Source organism: Trachurus trachurus, assembly GCF_905171665.1.
Source record: "Trachurus trachurus genome assembly, chromosome: 5".
Lineage (NCBI taxonomy): Eukaryota > Metazoa > Chordata > Actinopteri > Carangiformes > Carangidae > Trachurus > Trachurus trachurus.
Genome location: NC_139896.1, coordinates 24,411,105 through 24,426,902, shown reverse-complemented (window position 1 = coordinate 24,426,902; position 15,798 = coordinate 24,411,105). Strand labels below are relative to the sequence as shown.

The window sequence follows — 15,798 nt, the reverse complement described above, 5'->3', positions numbered from 1 at the left end:
TAATGTTGCCACCCCTCGGTGGTGGGGGAATGTTTTCGATGCCCCAGAATTTGATTAATGTTGACATCACTGTGTTGTATACTATCAAGTGGCAGCCAGCTGGTTTCAGACCGTTAGCAGTCAAATACTTTTCTAAGGCTGACATCACTACTACATCACTATTTGTTATTCTCGAATCCCACAGATGTACTTGAGCAAAAGAAGACATCACTCTCAAAAATAAATATTAAATGTGTTTCAGTGTGTGTGAATGGGTGAATGCGATGTGTATTGTAAAGTGCTTTGGATATTGTAAAAGCGCTATATAAATAACAGACCATTTACTATTTCCCAAAAGCTTAACAACGTCACAGATGCCATGACTTTTGGCATGCTAACTTCAGGGTTAAAATAAATAATATGATCGCACAATGCTAACACTGCACTTTGTGCTGAAATCGGTCCACACATTCTCAAATGTGTTGGAGGTGAGGAAGAAACTAGACAAATAAGTTTTCAGATCAGTTTTATTGAACAAAAACATTTTTAAAGATCATGTAGGAAATACAATATTATACAAGTGTTGCACAAACAAGACAAACAGAAAGATCTACAAAAGGGAGTTGTCGGTGGGCATGAACATGAATGACCGCATACAGACAGGTTGAAGGGGGTGCGAAGAAACTGACTGGCTCCTCCAGAAGGAAAAATTCACAGATGTGGACATTTGTAAAGCTGACCACCAAACACTGGTATGGAGTCAGTTTAGACAGAGGAACAGTTTGAGAACAGTGCATGGCCTTCAAATGTTTAAACCTGACATGAATTGTTAATGTTAAACCTTAAAAGTTTGGAAATCCAGTTTTATTTTTCATCGTCTTTTTTTATGGTTTTTGACCCGATAGTGGTCTAGCTGTTTTCCCTGGACCTCAAGAGATCTAATGGTTTAATTAAGTCAGTATTTCTAATGTCAATGTCGACTTATTGGCTTTTTCTGGAGCCTTTACCTGCATTTAAAGGCTCTATAAAAAGCTAATAAGCAGACTACGAGGTAAGATTTTGTTGAAAAAAAAAAAAAGGAGAAAAGATTAAATTATAATTTACACACAATAATTTATTCTTGTGGAATGTGTTGCTGCCCCAACATGTCAAACAAAATTTTACCAGGGGAATACATAGGAGCTTTTTCACAGATGGTAACAGGGATTCAAGTGGGTTCTCACAGTAGAAACCCTTTGAAAAGCACACAAGGCGGTTTGGCATTGTCATCCCAACCTGCAGGGGGCAGCAGTGATAACAGTCCCTCAGAGAAAACCTCACAGGAAGTCAGTGAATGCTCCAATTTGAACTGATGAGGGAGAAACAGGATGACATTCTGTGCCAGTCAGTCACTTTATTCAGCACCAACATCGCAGAGTTAGCACCTGTAGCAAAAACCAGTGTGGGCCCCTGAAATAAGTAAAAATAAAAAAAAATAAAGAATTCAAATATTTTCAACATGTTGCCGCAAACAAGAATATTAATGACTATTGTGATCACATGCCAATGAATCACTGTCACTATCTCAAAGTGCATTTTTCTTTCTTTTTTTGTTTTAAGAGTGTCACAACAGTCTGGTCACAGCTGATGAGTTCAAGAAACTACAAAGTAGGTTTTGTTCGCCGTCTCTCCATTTCCCTCAGCAGAGCAAAGCACAAAAATAGCTTTGATGGAGGGTGGTCAAGCGTTTCTGTGCTGCAATTGCAAATCTGACCCTGATCTGTTGTCAGGAAACAAAAATGCCTGCAGCCCAAGTTAGCAAATTTCACCACACCGGTGTTTGAGTCGGCCAAATAAATAGTTTGCATCAGGACGCTGACTCGTGGTTGGTTACCAGAGAACAGAGAAAACTTGACCTACTGATGATATTCAGTCTGTGTACCTGTAACACTTATGAAGATGTCCTAAAGCTATAGGGAAGAATTTTGAAAGAGGCCATAAAATTCCAAGGTCAAGTTTAATAATGAGAAATCATGAGAGGTCTTTTGAAGTTCATATTCTTTAATCTCTGAACTCAAATTAAGACCAAAAACAAACTCAAGAGTGGGGCCTGATTTTTTTTTTTGGCAGCCGCTTTTACGGATTCATGTTCTGTAACTGTAAGACATCAAATACTCCCAAATGTCAAATACCTTATGATCCATCACTTATCTCCATGTGTGGATAATCTAAACCAAAAGGAACACTTTGTGAAGGACTGTAATTCACTAATCAGCCAGGTATCAATCCATCTCTGTGTGCCGCGGGTTCGCTTTCCCTGCTCCACTAACTCCAAGAGCCTTCCTGACTTCCAGTGGAAACAACAAAAATACAAAAACGGAAGACAAACTAAACACTTTACTTTTTCCCTCTTTTTGTTTAGTTTATTTGTTTTGCTGGACCAACCAACCACATCTGCTCATCTGAAGACCTCACAACGCCCCTCACTCATCCACCAGTTCATTGGGGTGTGAGATGGGATCATCCTGTCCCACCACAAACTTCATTTCCTCCTTCTTTTTTCCAGTGGAAAACGGGTTGCCGCAGTTACAGCACTGTTTAAGCGCTACATGTAAAAACTTCTTTTTTTAACAAACAGTGCTATACTTCAAATGAGTTATAAATACTCTTCGAACACCTGCAGGCCACACCCAGCAAATTGTTGAAGGGCAGAACATTCACCACAACAACCACAGTGGATGCTGGGTCCTTGGACTCATCAGAAACATCAGTTAACTGCTGGTCAACTCAAAGCAGAACAATGGTTGGTTGAAGTGTTGTGTAGCGTAAACTAACATCGACAGTGAAATTGTACCAGCATTCAGCCGATAGTCATTTCCCAGCCTGCTAGGAAAAGCATCAACTGACTTTAAATGCCTTTCGATCTCTTGTGCCCCTGAATCCGAACCTCCACGGACAAACTAACATCTCTACTTCCAGCTCTCAGCAGAGATCACAAAAACCCATGAAAGATGTCCGCTGTGAACACTGGGGCTCGGCCAGGAGGTGGCTGATGGATGTAGAACACTAACATCTGCTGAGGGACATGACGTGTGGGTTTGGGGACAACTGTCACTTTTTCTGGTATCTAAAGTCTCTCAGCACATCGTTCAGAGGTTGGATCTGAATCACCGGTGACAGATTGACCTGTAAGATCCTTTGTGCTTTTGTGCGAGCGTCAGCCACAGAACGAGAGTCGTCCACCTTTATGACCTTCCATCTAAGACTGTTCTTGTCCTTCCAGCCGTTTCTCTGCCGGCTCGGGCTGCTTAGTTCCTTAGGGTTCCGACTGTCCTCCGAGAAACCATTGCTCCTCCAGCCGTTGCTGGTCAGCGCCGTGTGAGTCTGTGGAAACGCCCGACCATCCGCGTAGAAAACTGGTGCAGAATCTCCTATGAGGGCACCGTCCAGACGGATGGGGCAGGACAGGCTCTTCTGGCTGAACAAGGCCACAGCTTTGGTGGGCGCCCCACCACCGTTCTGAGAAGGCTGCAAAGGTATTCCTGATAGTGTTGGGAGTTGCTGCTGCTGCTGCTGCTGTAAAAAGCCGACAGACGGCGCCGCAGAGGACGACTCCCAGGTCGTGTGGATCTGGAGTCTGGCTGTGTGAAAGCCCGACAGGCCTTCGATGTTGGTCAGTCTGAGACACGGCTGCACCTGCAGCTTCTGTGACATCTCTACAGTCCGACTGGGGGTCCTGCTGCAGACAACGGCGCGGTGGTCCGCCAGCAGCTCCGGAGGGCAGACCCCTTGAATCCTGGGGCTGCTCCTGTCAGAGGGGTTCCAGGACGGGTGGACCTCTCTCTTCCTAGCCTGTCCCTTCTTCCCCCTTCTTTTGGCAGTGGGTCTGACATTCCTGTTGGGGGGCTTCAGCATGTCCTCAGTCAGGGGTTGGCTTGTGCAGGAGCGGTAGCCGTACACGTCCTTGCTGCGTAGCACGGTGGGCTTGTGGCCTTCCTCGCTCAGGTCCTGCAGGAAGGTGACCAGGTCCTCCGTGCTCGAGAGGTCACGCGACATCGGGCTGAGGACCTTCAGGGCATCCAAAAGGACGTTGTGACCCGCTGACGAGATCCGGGACCAGGAGTGAACCGCCCTCCGCTCCTCGCTGCAGAATTCCGAAGGCCGGCCGACCACAGGACCTCGCGCCTCGTCAGCCATGTTTGTGGTCCTGTCAGGAAAAACAAGCTTTCAGTCAAACTGGATCACAAAGCTCATCAGAACCAATAGCTATTATATATTATCACCATTCAACTATTCTGACTCACAATTGAAAGATTCATTACAACCTTATATTGTTGCAACTCTACAATGTTGCTACTTATTTTAGGACGAAATAGTTTTGCAGGTGAGGTCTGACATACAGATTCTATCATCTTACTGTTATCTAAAAGGTTTTGTTTATATGACATCTTTCCAAATCAGAGGTTACTATTATGAACATTTTTCATTATAAAATAAATTAGAAGCAGCCTCATAATTGTAACACAAAAAGATATTAACTGCTGCAAGTGCGTGGCCAATAAACCGGACTCTGACTGAACACAAAGTTGTAGCTATGACGACAGTAGAATCAGATATAGATGTTAAAGCTACAGAACATCAACACAATCACCACAGTTTAATGGAGGGCATCCAAGATTAACTTCGCCAATTCACTGAACAAACCAAATGTGAAATATGGTCACAACATCTCCCACTGTTCCTCATAGTTTAATGATAGCCAGAACATCACTGAAATTCACCTTAGACTTCACATATTAATACTCAACCTTTTAATTATATGATTTTTCTAAAATTGGACCAAGTGTTAGAATTTTTGAGTGATGGCCAAAAGGTTTTTGTGAAGTCACAATGACCTTGCACATCGATCTTTGGCCACCTTTGGTCAAGTCAGATGCTTGTGCTGGATGTAATTAAATGGCTATATCAACCGGAAACTTAAACACCAATGTTATTAATTACAAAGTTACAATTGCCCACATTTCTTCTGGTTCTCTACTCGACTTTTGTATTTTCTGTAGGTTTTTCTACCAGCATGATATCTGTTGGTTCTAGGTGCTGTAACATACTACTGTTACATATTACAGTATATAGAAACTGGGCCTGTGTTCAGTAGCTGGTCTCACTGTGAGATAGTATTATATAGTATAGATAGTATCACATGAACATAATAATGTTGCTGGAGCTGTAAACACACAAACTGGAAATTCAAGGTTGAGGGAGAAGCTGGTTTACTGTTGGGTGCAGTGTAATCAAGTACTTCACAGTCAGACCAGCAGACAGCAACACAGCAAATATAAAACCACAGTAAAACACTGAATCTGCTGAGGGAACAACCACAGCTGGCTCATTACTGTGACATGATGAGCTGGAGCCGCTGCAACCCTCAGTTCACCACCAGCTCTGCACCTTTATACCCTTAATGTTACTGAGCCTCATTAGCTGCCATGGTCATCATCACCAGGACCACTGAGACTGGAGAGAGACGACACCCTGAGACCCAGAAAAAAGAAAATTAAGAAGATTTGGCTTGGTATTTCAAAGACGTTTGAGGAGAAGAAACATCAGCCACAGGCCGCAGCTGGCTCAGTAGTCTTTGCTGATGAGCAGAAGCCATCGCAACTGCCCCTCAGTTCACCACCAGATCTACACCTTCAGCTGCAACTGACAAGTACTAGAAATACGTGCGCTCTCACCGGCTGAGAAAGAGTTTCCAGCAGTGGATTAGAAAATGTTATCTCAATATGTTTTATCTTTGAAAAGGGGCCGATTTTATTCTACTATCATCACATCAATTAATCTGGTTAAACACTAATCAGACTAATAACTGCAGAATGATGACACGTGTTTCTCACATTGCTCTTGGTTAATACTCTAGAGATTTGTGTGAAACCCCAAGAGACCTGCAGTTTCACAAATACTCAACCCAACAGTCATCCCATGGTCACAGTCACTAGTGCCACATGATCGGCTGTATCATCTTCTGAATGAACAGGTGTATAGGCTTTGAAAAACATTTGTTCAGACCTTCAGTGTTTCAAAAAGCAGAGAAGTTTAGTTTCTGTCTATTTATTAATCTCATAGACAACAGTGTCTTCCATGTGGAATCCCTGGGAAAGCCAGATGGATTTGTTGAAGACACTGAACCTATAAAGGAGGTGTAGCATGAGTAGCCGTTAGCAGCGGCAGATATAGTCCTCCAGGAGGTTTTTTAGGTTGTTGGTCCACAATGTTTCGGCAGCATTCAGATTCCAAAACACAATCAGTGTAGATAACACACTTGAAGCACAAGACTATACTTTGGGTGATATGTACAGGCATACAGCACAAGAAAATGCAAGCTGTTCTGCCGCCTGTGTAGACAGCTGGTTTGCTTAAAATGGAGGAGCATCTCCTCAACATGTTGGAGGAAACATACAGACTGATCCTTTTAGACTTGTTATAAACCTAACCCATGGCAACCTGTCATTGGTTTTCTGTTATAATTTTTCATGCATATAGCCAAGTAGCTAATTCGCTGTACAAAGCTCTGATTGGTTGACTGTTATTCTAACCGTCGACCAAACTCGAGATGCATTTAAGTCAGCTAATCCATTCTGGGAGCAGGCTACTGTAAAATAATAAGTCACCATTATTTGCCTTTTGTAGAGAATTGCAGACAAATTGCATACAAATGTGTTTGAGATATTTCAGTCTGATATTCTCTACTTACAACCCCGCCAACACAAAAAATGTCAATGCCAGCCTTTTGTTGGGGGTATCGTGAGTACCGGATTAACAGCTTTGCCCTCTGCAGGCCATGTCGATTCTTGTCGGGACTGATGCGAGAGCAGTAGGGCTAAAACAAGTGGCATATTTTACTATCCAAATGTTCGGGGTCACTACTCGAGTAGTACTCAAGCGTTTGTGGTCGAGTCTGTGGTCGGACTGCCACTCTCTCTCTCCCTCGCGCTGGCGCACACACACTTACACACACAAACACAGGCACATGGACGGGTTGTAACGGGGCTGAGGTGGGGGGGGGTGGGGGGGGGGGGGGTTACCTGCCGTCAGAATATTTTGTGGCAACCAGAAAAACAATGTTCGATCTGGCGTTTGGGATATGCGTTTAATACAAAAGAAGATTTTGCTACACCCGGCGGTTAATTGGGACCGGTGGCATATTGGGAGTCGGCCATTATTTGAAGTTTTACGGGTACCAGAGTCCTGTCATCAAGCAGCAAAGGACACCATCGCGTCTCCTTCTCTCTCTCTTCACGCTCTGCGCCAGAAGGGTGCGTTCACGCTCAGCACAACGTTTGAACGGAGCGGAGCCCCTATGAGCCCCGCGGGCACACAAGCAGCACATCAACGTCATCTTGCGACCCGGAGCTGAAATCAAACGCACCCCTTCTGCTGCGGTCGAGTTGAACCGAGTTGAAAACGGCAGCACTGAGCTCCATAGACCTACATTGATTTTCAATCAAGATTCCAGCATGGCGCCCGCATAAAAATTATAATGCAGAAAAAACCCTGCATATAGCTGGGGGCGGCACAAAATTAGCTAGAGGTGGCCGCCACGCAAATTTGAACGCAGGAAAAACCCTGGGTAATTAACAAATAGCCTACATTGCGCTAATGTGTTCAAATTCAAATTGCACTCGCCATCAGGGGGGGCGAGTATCCGAGTAGTGAAATGGCACTCGGATGCAAGTCTAGTCACAGACATTCAATAGAGAGTATTTTAGTCTTATCAGTTAACGGTTATTAATTGGTAAATGAGTGTTGGTTATCTTAGCTTGCTGCAGCGCTGTGTACGGCTGTGAGGGAAACGTTTAGATTTTTGAAGTTTATGAATCGATTGAGAATCGTAGACGATAGAATCGCGATTCTTACATGAATTTCCCCCCCCCCCACCCCTTGTGTTGAATGAGTATCAAGAATTGTGGATATTCACTAGTATGGGTATTGACTACTGAAATTCAAGCCTAGTGGCTACACAGTCTGTAGTGTAATGAACGGAGAAAACAACAACTTTGTTTTCTTTCGTGAGAAAATGTTTGATGATGTAGGTTTTCACATATTTAATGAGTTATCATGTGATGAAGACTCGAGAGGCCATCAACAGTGTTGTGAAAGAGAAAAGCAGAAAAACAATGAAAACCTACAAACAAGGTCAAATGTCCCATGAGATTAACACTGAACCTGGAAATGCTAATTAGCCGCCAGCTGGAGAAGGAAGTCCTCAGCTACATGATCACAGCAGCTGGGTGACTGTTGGTAATTTTCCACTTTCGAGTTGATATAATATTACAAGCCATACTCTGTTTACCTTTCATCAAAACTGCAGACAAAAATGAGGTAGCGTCTCTATCAGGTAACAAACTGCTCTGTTTAACCCCGCCCAAAAATGAGTAATTCGTCACCTATTGATCTAACAGTTAAAACGATGCAGAAGACAGCTCAGCTTGCAGATGTAGAGCAGACAGAGGAGATCTCTGGCTACTGCGCAGTTAAACATGCACACTATTAGGCTCATTAATCAGAGGCAGCTACACTGAAACTAACGCTGCTGCTGCCAGACAGCCAGAAGGACAACGCATCCCCAGACAGACACATGGGCAGACAGCAGCTTCACATCAGTTCATTTAAAAACTGCACACTTCTCTCAGATCACCACTTCCGCCTGGTAGTACCATGGAATCTGTATCTGGATAATTACACCTGATCACTGATCTTTGCATTTAGACCTGGTAAAAAATAAGAGATGTCTGTCCAAGCTACAAAACCTGTGATGAAAAATGCATTAGGTTTACATTAAATTTCTATCAACAGAAATCAATGCAGCAGGCACGCCATTGTAGGACACACAACAAAGGATTATCCCAAAAAATTAGCTGAACCTGTCTCAATGTCTGTTATACTGACAGTTGGCCAATAAAATACTGCAATATAGCCTACCCCTTTCCCACTGGCCAAAAAACCCGTTTAAACCCGCTAACAATCGGCTTTTGGTGGCAGTGGGAAAGGCGCAATGCCGAGTCGTTTGACCCGCGTCGACCCCGACTCGGCAAGCGACGCGGGTTAAAATCGGTTAAAACCCGCGTTTAAAAAACCCGCGCCGACCCGCTAATTTTAGTGGGAAAACGGCTTTAGAGGATACAGTACATTTCTGTGCCATTACTTTGTAATGTGCATGCTGTATTTTTACCGTTAATTGAAGAATGAGAGTACAAGTGGTTGACGGCCGGGCCAGTATCAGATGGATGGAGTGTTTGTGTGAACCAATATAAACTACATTACCATTACCTAAAAGTAAAACAAAACTTGCATTCAAATTACATTACATTTCAGTGGAAGCAGTGTCGTTGGTCACCCTTTTTTACCAGTGCATCAAAGTTTCTTTCTTATCCTCTTCGGAACCGGTTCCAGCTTGGATCAATTCTTGGAATCGTGTGCGTGTCTGCTTTAACGATTCCCTTATCGATTCCGTTTGGTTCAGAAACTCGCGCATTAATTGATTAATTACGTGACGTTACGTTAAAACCAATCATCATTATAAATGGGGGTGCTTAGTGTTTATATCCACATGTCACCATTTGTTCTCACAAAATAAAGTTAGTGGCGTGTCTGCATGGAGCGGAGCTGCTGACAGATGCAGCTGACAGTGACGTTTCCTCATCACTAAACCTGTGAGCCAGAGGCTGAGCCACCCTCCGGTCCTCCCTCCCTCACGTCGTGAGGACAGGACAACGTCTCCTGAACAGGCTACATGTCTATTCTTTGTGTTTTTCTCTCTTTATTATAACCACTTCCTTTCAGGTTTCGTCGTAGCCACGTGAAACGGTGCGCCCAGTGTCTTTTCTCTCGTGCGCGCTCTCTCTCTTTCGCTCGCTCGCTCACTCCGCATAAAAACGAACGTTGTGAAAACAATAACTAGTGAGAAGAATACATAAAAACCATGTAATGGAAACATTGTTAAATTCCTCCTGTGAGCACAGCTGGCCCACAGCCACAGTGGTCTATAGTGTTAACCTGTCCAGGCAGGTCGGTCCTGTCAACTTTTTTAATGTTAGAGCCATTAATGCAGTGTTTTCAACCTTGGGGTTGGGACCCCATGTGGGGTCGCCTGGAATTCAACTGGGATCGCCTTAAATGTCTAGTAATTGATTTAAAAAAAAATTTAAATAAACTAATTATTTTTCACAATCTTAAACAACTATATTCTTTATACATTCCACTTTCTTGAATATAAATCAAGATCAAATAAAATGCAGCATATACAAATATCTGAGCTTGCTCATCTTGAATGAGAAATTTGTGATGTCAAAAGGGGTCATGAGCCAAAAAAGGTTGGGAACCACTGCATTAATGCAAACAAACCCATTTCTCTTTTATTCCCTCACCCAATGAGAATCGATAAGAGAATCGATAAGGAATCGAATCGATAAGCAATATCGATAATGGAATCGGAATCGCTAAATTCTTATCAATACCCATCCCTAGATGAGAGCATCACAAAACTGTTGCTGGTGCTTTAACCCATATTTGAGATCTTAGTGCAGCGGACAGTACACATTTCACTATTAGTGTTTTGTGAAATAGAGCTACAGCTCTGCAAGTAGGGCTAGGCGATATGGTTTTTGGTGATGTCTTTTTTCTACCATACATCAGCTCTAAAATGTATCTATCACGAGGCTATAGTCTTTATATTTATTTGAACAGGTTGTTGATTAATATTTAGCTTTTTACTCTGACAGTTTTATTGCTCTGACTCGGTAACTATTAATTGCGTTGATGTTATTTTACGCGTTAAATGTTTAAAATTAATCTCCAAAATTAACGCGTTAACTTTGACGGCACTAAAAAAAAACTAATTTTTTTTTTTAACTCATTGGCTGCCATTGACGTCTATAGACGTCAATCTAATTACAACCGTTCACTGCCATTGACGTCGATAGACGTCAATTGCGTTTTTCAACGGGAAGGGCTGGAGGACGGTCTGGCGGAGCTTGTCCATCAATATCAGGCTTGTAAACTAGTGTAATGACGTGTAGGTGCCCTGTAGGCCCTGTAGGTGGCAGCAGTGCCCTCTTTGGATGAGAGATCAGCATTGATTATGAGAAGAAGAAGCGAGATGACAAGAGATATGCTAAAGAAACTTATGCACGGAGCCTATGTGTTCCGCACGTCGGCACATTATGTACCGTGTGTGTCGCGGTAGTTCGGAAAGGAAGAGGGTCGCGATCGTGAGAAAACGACGGAGATCATTGAAAAAGACACCGACGACCGACACCGACGCTGGACACCGGCGATCAAACCGGGCCGAGCGGCCGGTGAGAGCAGCAGCTGACGGTGCGTCACCACAGACCAGAGCCCAGCTCAACTGACGGCTCGGTGGACGTGACCCGAGCGATTCCATCCGGATCAACCAGGAGCAGCAGAGACTCGTCCCCACGCTCCAGAAAGACATGAAGGTAATAATATAATACATCAATGGTAAAAATAATAAAATAAACTAACTTGCTAGCGAGCTAACTTTTACTGCTTAGAGAAGGGCGGATCGCTTTGATCGGAAAGGTTAAAAAAAAAAAAAACTCCACATCACACTTGACTACATCTAAGAGATGTATTTTTATGGTAATTCTATATATTTCTATAATTTACAGGTGGTGGATCGAGCAGTGGTCGACCATGGGGCAGAGGTCATGTGACAGCTACAAACGTACAAAAAAGTTAATGCATTTTTTACTGACTGTTTTACTGATATTTGTAAATAAATTATTATTTTGCCATCAAAAGTCCTTTCTCAGTGTTGTTTTTGTTGTTTTATAGAAGGAGAACACTGTTCAGATGTGTGAGGTGTCACTAAAGCAAAAAATATCAACGTCAAAGTCACTGTTCTGCTTGACATGTTTCTTTCCACAAAAAGCTTGTTTTCTCAGTGTTTTGGTCAAAAACTGCTGTTTTTGGCGAAACCAGCCTACGTTCTACTGCTGTTTACAAAAGAACAGAAAAAGGTAGAAACAAACTTTTTTTTCCTATTGAACAAAGAGAGTCTACTCTTTCTCTTGGTAGTTTCGGTGTTTATATAGTCATAGAACACAATATTCTGTGGGTCTTATAAGATCGTTCAAAATGCTCTAAAACGGCTGGCAGTATGGGGCTCTCTGATCTGAAAATGGCTGGCAGCCAATGAGTTAAAAAAATTGAGTATGAAAACTAATTTTACCTACTTCATAATTGCTGACTGCATGTGTTGTATTCATTGATGCACTTAAGAATATTCATGTTCTGTGTTTATAAAAACTTGTTTTGTAAATAGTTAGTTGACTATTGTGATCAAAAACATTGATCTGAAGCTCAATGCTGATGCTGTTCTGTAAATAGTTTACTAATAAACAATAAATATAGCAACTTCTGATCAATACATATCAATTTCAAGCTTAAAATAACATACCGGTTAAAACCCCACACCCTCCGAGTACAGATATGGATACAGATAATTTATATGGTTGAACAGATACAGATAATGGTGTACTTGCTCATCTCTACAGAGCACTGGTATCGGAATAGTATCGGTATCGGACAGATATCCAAATTCAGGTTTTGGGATCGGATCAGAAGGGGAAAAATGTGGATCAGTGCATCCCTAAAAAGGCAAATGATTTTGATGGACTGCCATGGACCCAGTTCTCAACTCTGTTGGCTCTTGATTCCCATCTCTACACCTGAGGGGGTAAATCAAAGCTAACTTTTTTTGACACCGGTCCGGCACAACATTATGAGCTAGGGCTGTCACTTTTTAGAAATTAGGTTTGAATGAATATCAAATGACCTGTAATTCGTTCGGATAAATTCAAATGCCCCCCAGTAACACCCAGTAAGAAGCTGCAGATGGGTCGACCAAACGGCGCTATTCTCCCTCTGTCATCTGATTTTTAAATACCAGTGCTCATCCTCAAAAACCAATCACATGAAAGCGATGCAGGCTTCGGGCAAGGAATCGTGGATGCGCGTGTCTTTGAGAATAAAATCAAAGCTGAGCCGTTTTCCCCCTTACACGTCTATATAAGTTAGTTTGGAGTCATCCACCAGCCAACCTCCCCAAAGACAGATAAGCTAGGGGAAACACTGACCACTATCAGGGATGCAAACGGGTCAGGACCAAAAAAGAGAGGAATTTTTGAGTTAGACATAGTTTTCAGAAGGCCAACATTTCTATAATAAAAATGCTTAAAAAAAAAAAAATTCCTTTGCAATATTTCCATTTTGGAGATAGGCTACTGATTTTTAGGTCTTCACTGAATGTTAGTCATAATTATTACTATTAAAATAAACTGAATAGATAAAGACATGGAGTGTTTCATTCAGTGTGTAATGGACATATAGGCCTATATAATGTGTTCACTTTTTGAATTGAACACATTCTACATCGCGGAGGCGACGTCTTTCCACGTAGGGCTTCCTTCACCTCTGAAACGGGGCAGAGCTCCGTGGGAGACACCTGCCTGACACAGCAACGTAGGGAACCGTGCACGTCCGCGGCGCACAGCTCCACGGACATGCACGGGGGGAAAAAACGGCGTTGCCGTCGCACCGACTGCACGCGGCTACGTGCCGCTTTAATGAGCGCGCATGTCGCGCGTCTACATTGGAGGTAGGCTGTTATCAGTATAATCAGAGACAACCATGAATGAGTTCGCCTCAGTTTCACCTGATTGTCACTGTCAGCCTGTTAGAAAAACATTTTACTGACCCCAGCTGAGACCCCCTCCCAAAAACAAAAACTCTTCGGATCTGAACGATTCACACAAGTCACCTAATTGGTCATGAAAAAAGCGAGTTTTCGGCGCGCTGTTTGCATCCCTGCACTATATAACAGTGATTGCGCATACACACCTTTTTAAATGCAGTCTATGATACACACTTAGCAGAGAAGAAAAGCAAACACAGTTGGGTGAGGCGCTTGAGTGTCTCGCCCTTTAGTGGCCAATGCTGGCAACGGGAGCCTCGAGGGCTATGCTGCGACGACTAGGAGGGTCGCTACCGTGAGCACTGCAGTCTAGGCTGCAGGGCTAGCCGAGGCAAGCCGTGCACGCCCCAGGGCTCTACCTGGGCCGTCTGCATGGGTCCAATATGACAGTTAGTAGCATGCATTATGGATGTTGTTGGGTGGTATTTGACAAGCTTTGCAGGTGGGCATGACTTCAGTGCCTGCAGCAGACACACCTCCAGCTTCCAGAGCCCAGAGAACTGCTTGATTTTTCACGATTTTAAAACCTAATTTCATACTAAACTAAATTTTATAGCATTCAAATTTGGCAGGATGATCTGTGATATGACTGACTCAGAACACAAATATAGTTTCACTTTACAGACTTTAAATTATAAAAGAAAATACATATTTCTGCACCACTTCAACAAAATGGAGAAGGATCATATGAAAAAAGTAATTGCTTTGACTTGAGAATCAGAATTTAAATAAAACTTAATTTGGACTTGTTCCTTGTTTCAAAACCCCACAGATTTGTAAGATTAATCGGAGAACCACATTTTGTTCTTATGTTCCGAATCTTCTTCTGAAATGGTCATTAATAATAAATGTGAATTATTTAAGGCTCAAGATAAATTTTTCATCCTCATCAAAGGTGAAAAGAAGAATAAAGTACAGGGAAGAAGAAGAGGCAACAAGATGAAGAAAAAAATCTGAAAAGAGGACGGAAAGAAGGACACAGGCAAAAAGAGAGACAGAAGAAAACAGAGAGGACAATTACTGATGCAGAATCCTTGTTGCAACTGTAAACAACACAACTTCTCATGATTCAACATGACGCTCCCAGGAAGAAGTTTTCTCACTGGGCAGCAGTGACCGAGGGGCCAACAGGGTGGGGGATGGGAGGAGGGGGAGGGTTAGTAGGGTTAAGTGTGTGTAGATTGAAACCTGTGTGACAGAGCCTGTATTAACCTAAAAAGGCCTATGGAGGTCATCATTGGTGTTTACACCGTTTACATGTTAATGTGGCCTTATCCACACTCATCTTTCCAGATGCACTTTCCCATCAAACGTTGCTTCATCATCACATGATGCTAGCCTGGCTGCACTTCTGAATCACCACACTCACATCTGATGCTTTCAGTGATTCAAACTGGTCGGGGGTTGTGTTCAGTGGCAGCTGTTTTCCCAAGAGGCCAATCACGTCTTTGTCGGTAGGAATGGAACATCACTGTCCTACGTAGTTAGCTAGCCAGCTGCATCCATGAAAAATAGCAAAACAAAAATAGCATCATCAGTTTTCTCACTTAGTGGACGGTCAGCACAGATGCCCAGGTTGATTGACAAGAGCACCAACTATTAAATATATTATTTTAGTTTGACAAATGTCAAGCTAACATCTCCTTGTAATTAAAAATAGACACAAGACTATATGAAGTCCCAAGCTGCTGCTGCTTGTCTGACAAATATCACCCAACACATAAAGACAACTATCGCTTAAGTGGGCTCAAAATAATAACCGTTGCAGATCCATTGTTAACACCCATGATGATGTGAGAAATATTTTCAGACCATATCAGTCTGAAAGAGTCATGGACAGTGGGAAAGTATAACACTCAGCTGACCAATGGCATAATATTAACCTTCAGTAATATTAGGGCTGGGCGGTATGACCTAAAATTCATATCACGGTATAAATTGAATCCCTTCACGGTAGGGCTGGGCGATGTGGCCTAAAAAAAAATCTCCAATTTCTTTTTTTTTTACAAAAAATCCGATTCACGATTTAAATCGATGTAAAAGAATGGCTATACAGAGAGTGGTAG

The 15,798-nt window shown here is 42.8% G+C and overlaps 1 protein-coding gene across 1 annotated transcript in view; it reads right to left on the bottom strand.

The window, feature by feature from the left end:
* Positions 1 to 570: 570 nt before the first annotated feature.
* ccdc71 (coiled-coil domain containing 71) overlaps positions 571 to 15,798 on the bottom strand; it is a 33,391-nt gene continuing 18,163 nt past the window's right edge. Inside the window, exon 2 of the mRNA XM_083971350.1 lies at positions 571 to 4,165. Within this exon, the coding sequence (XP_083827476.1) occupies positions 3,070 to 4,155 (1,086 nt within the window). The 5' untranslated portion in view covers positions 4,156 to 4,165 and the 3' untranslated portion in view covers positions 571 to 3,069. The remainder of the gene's footprint in view (positions 4,166 to 15,798) is intronic.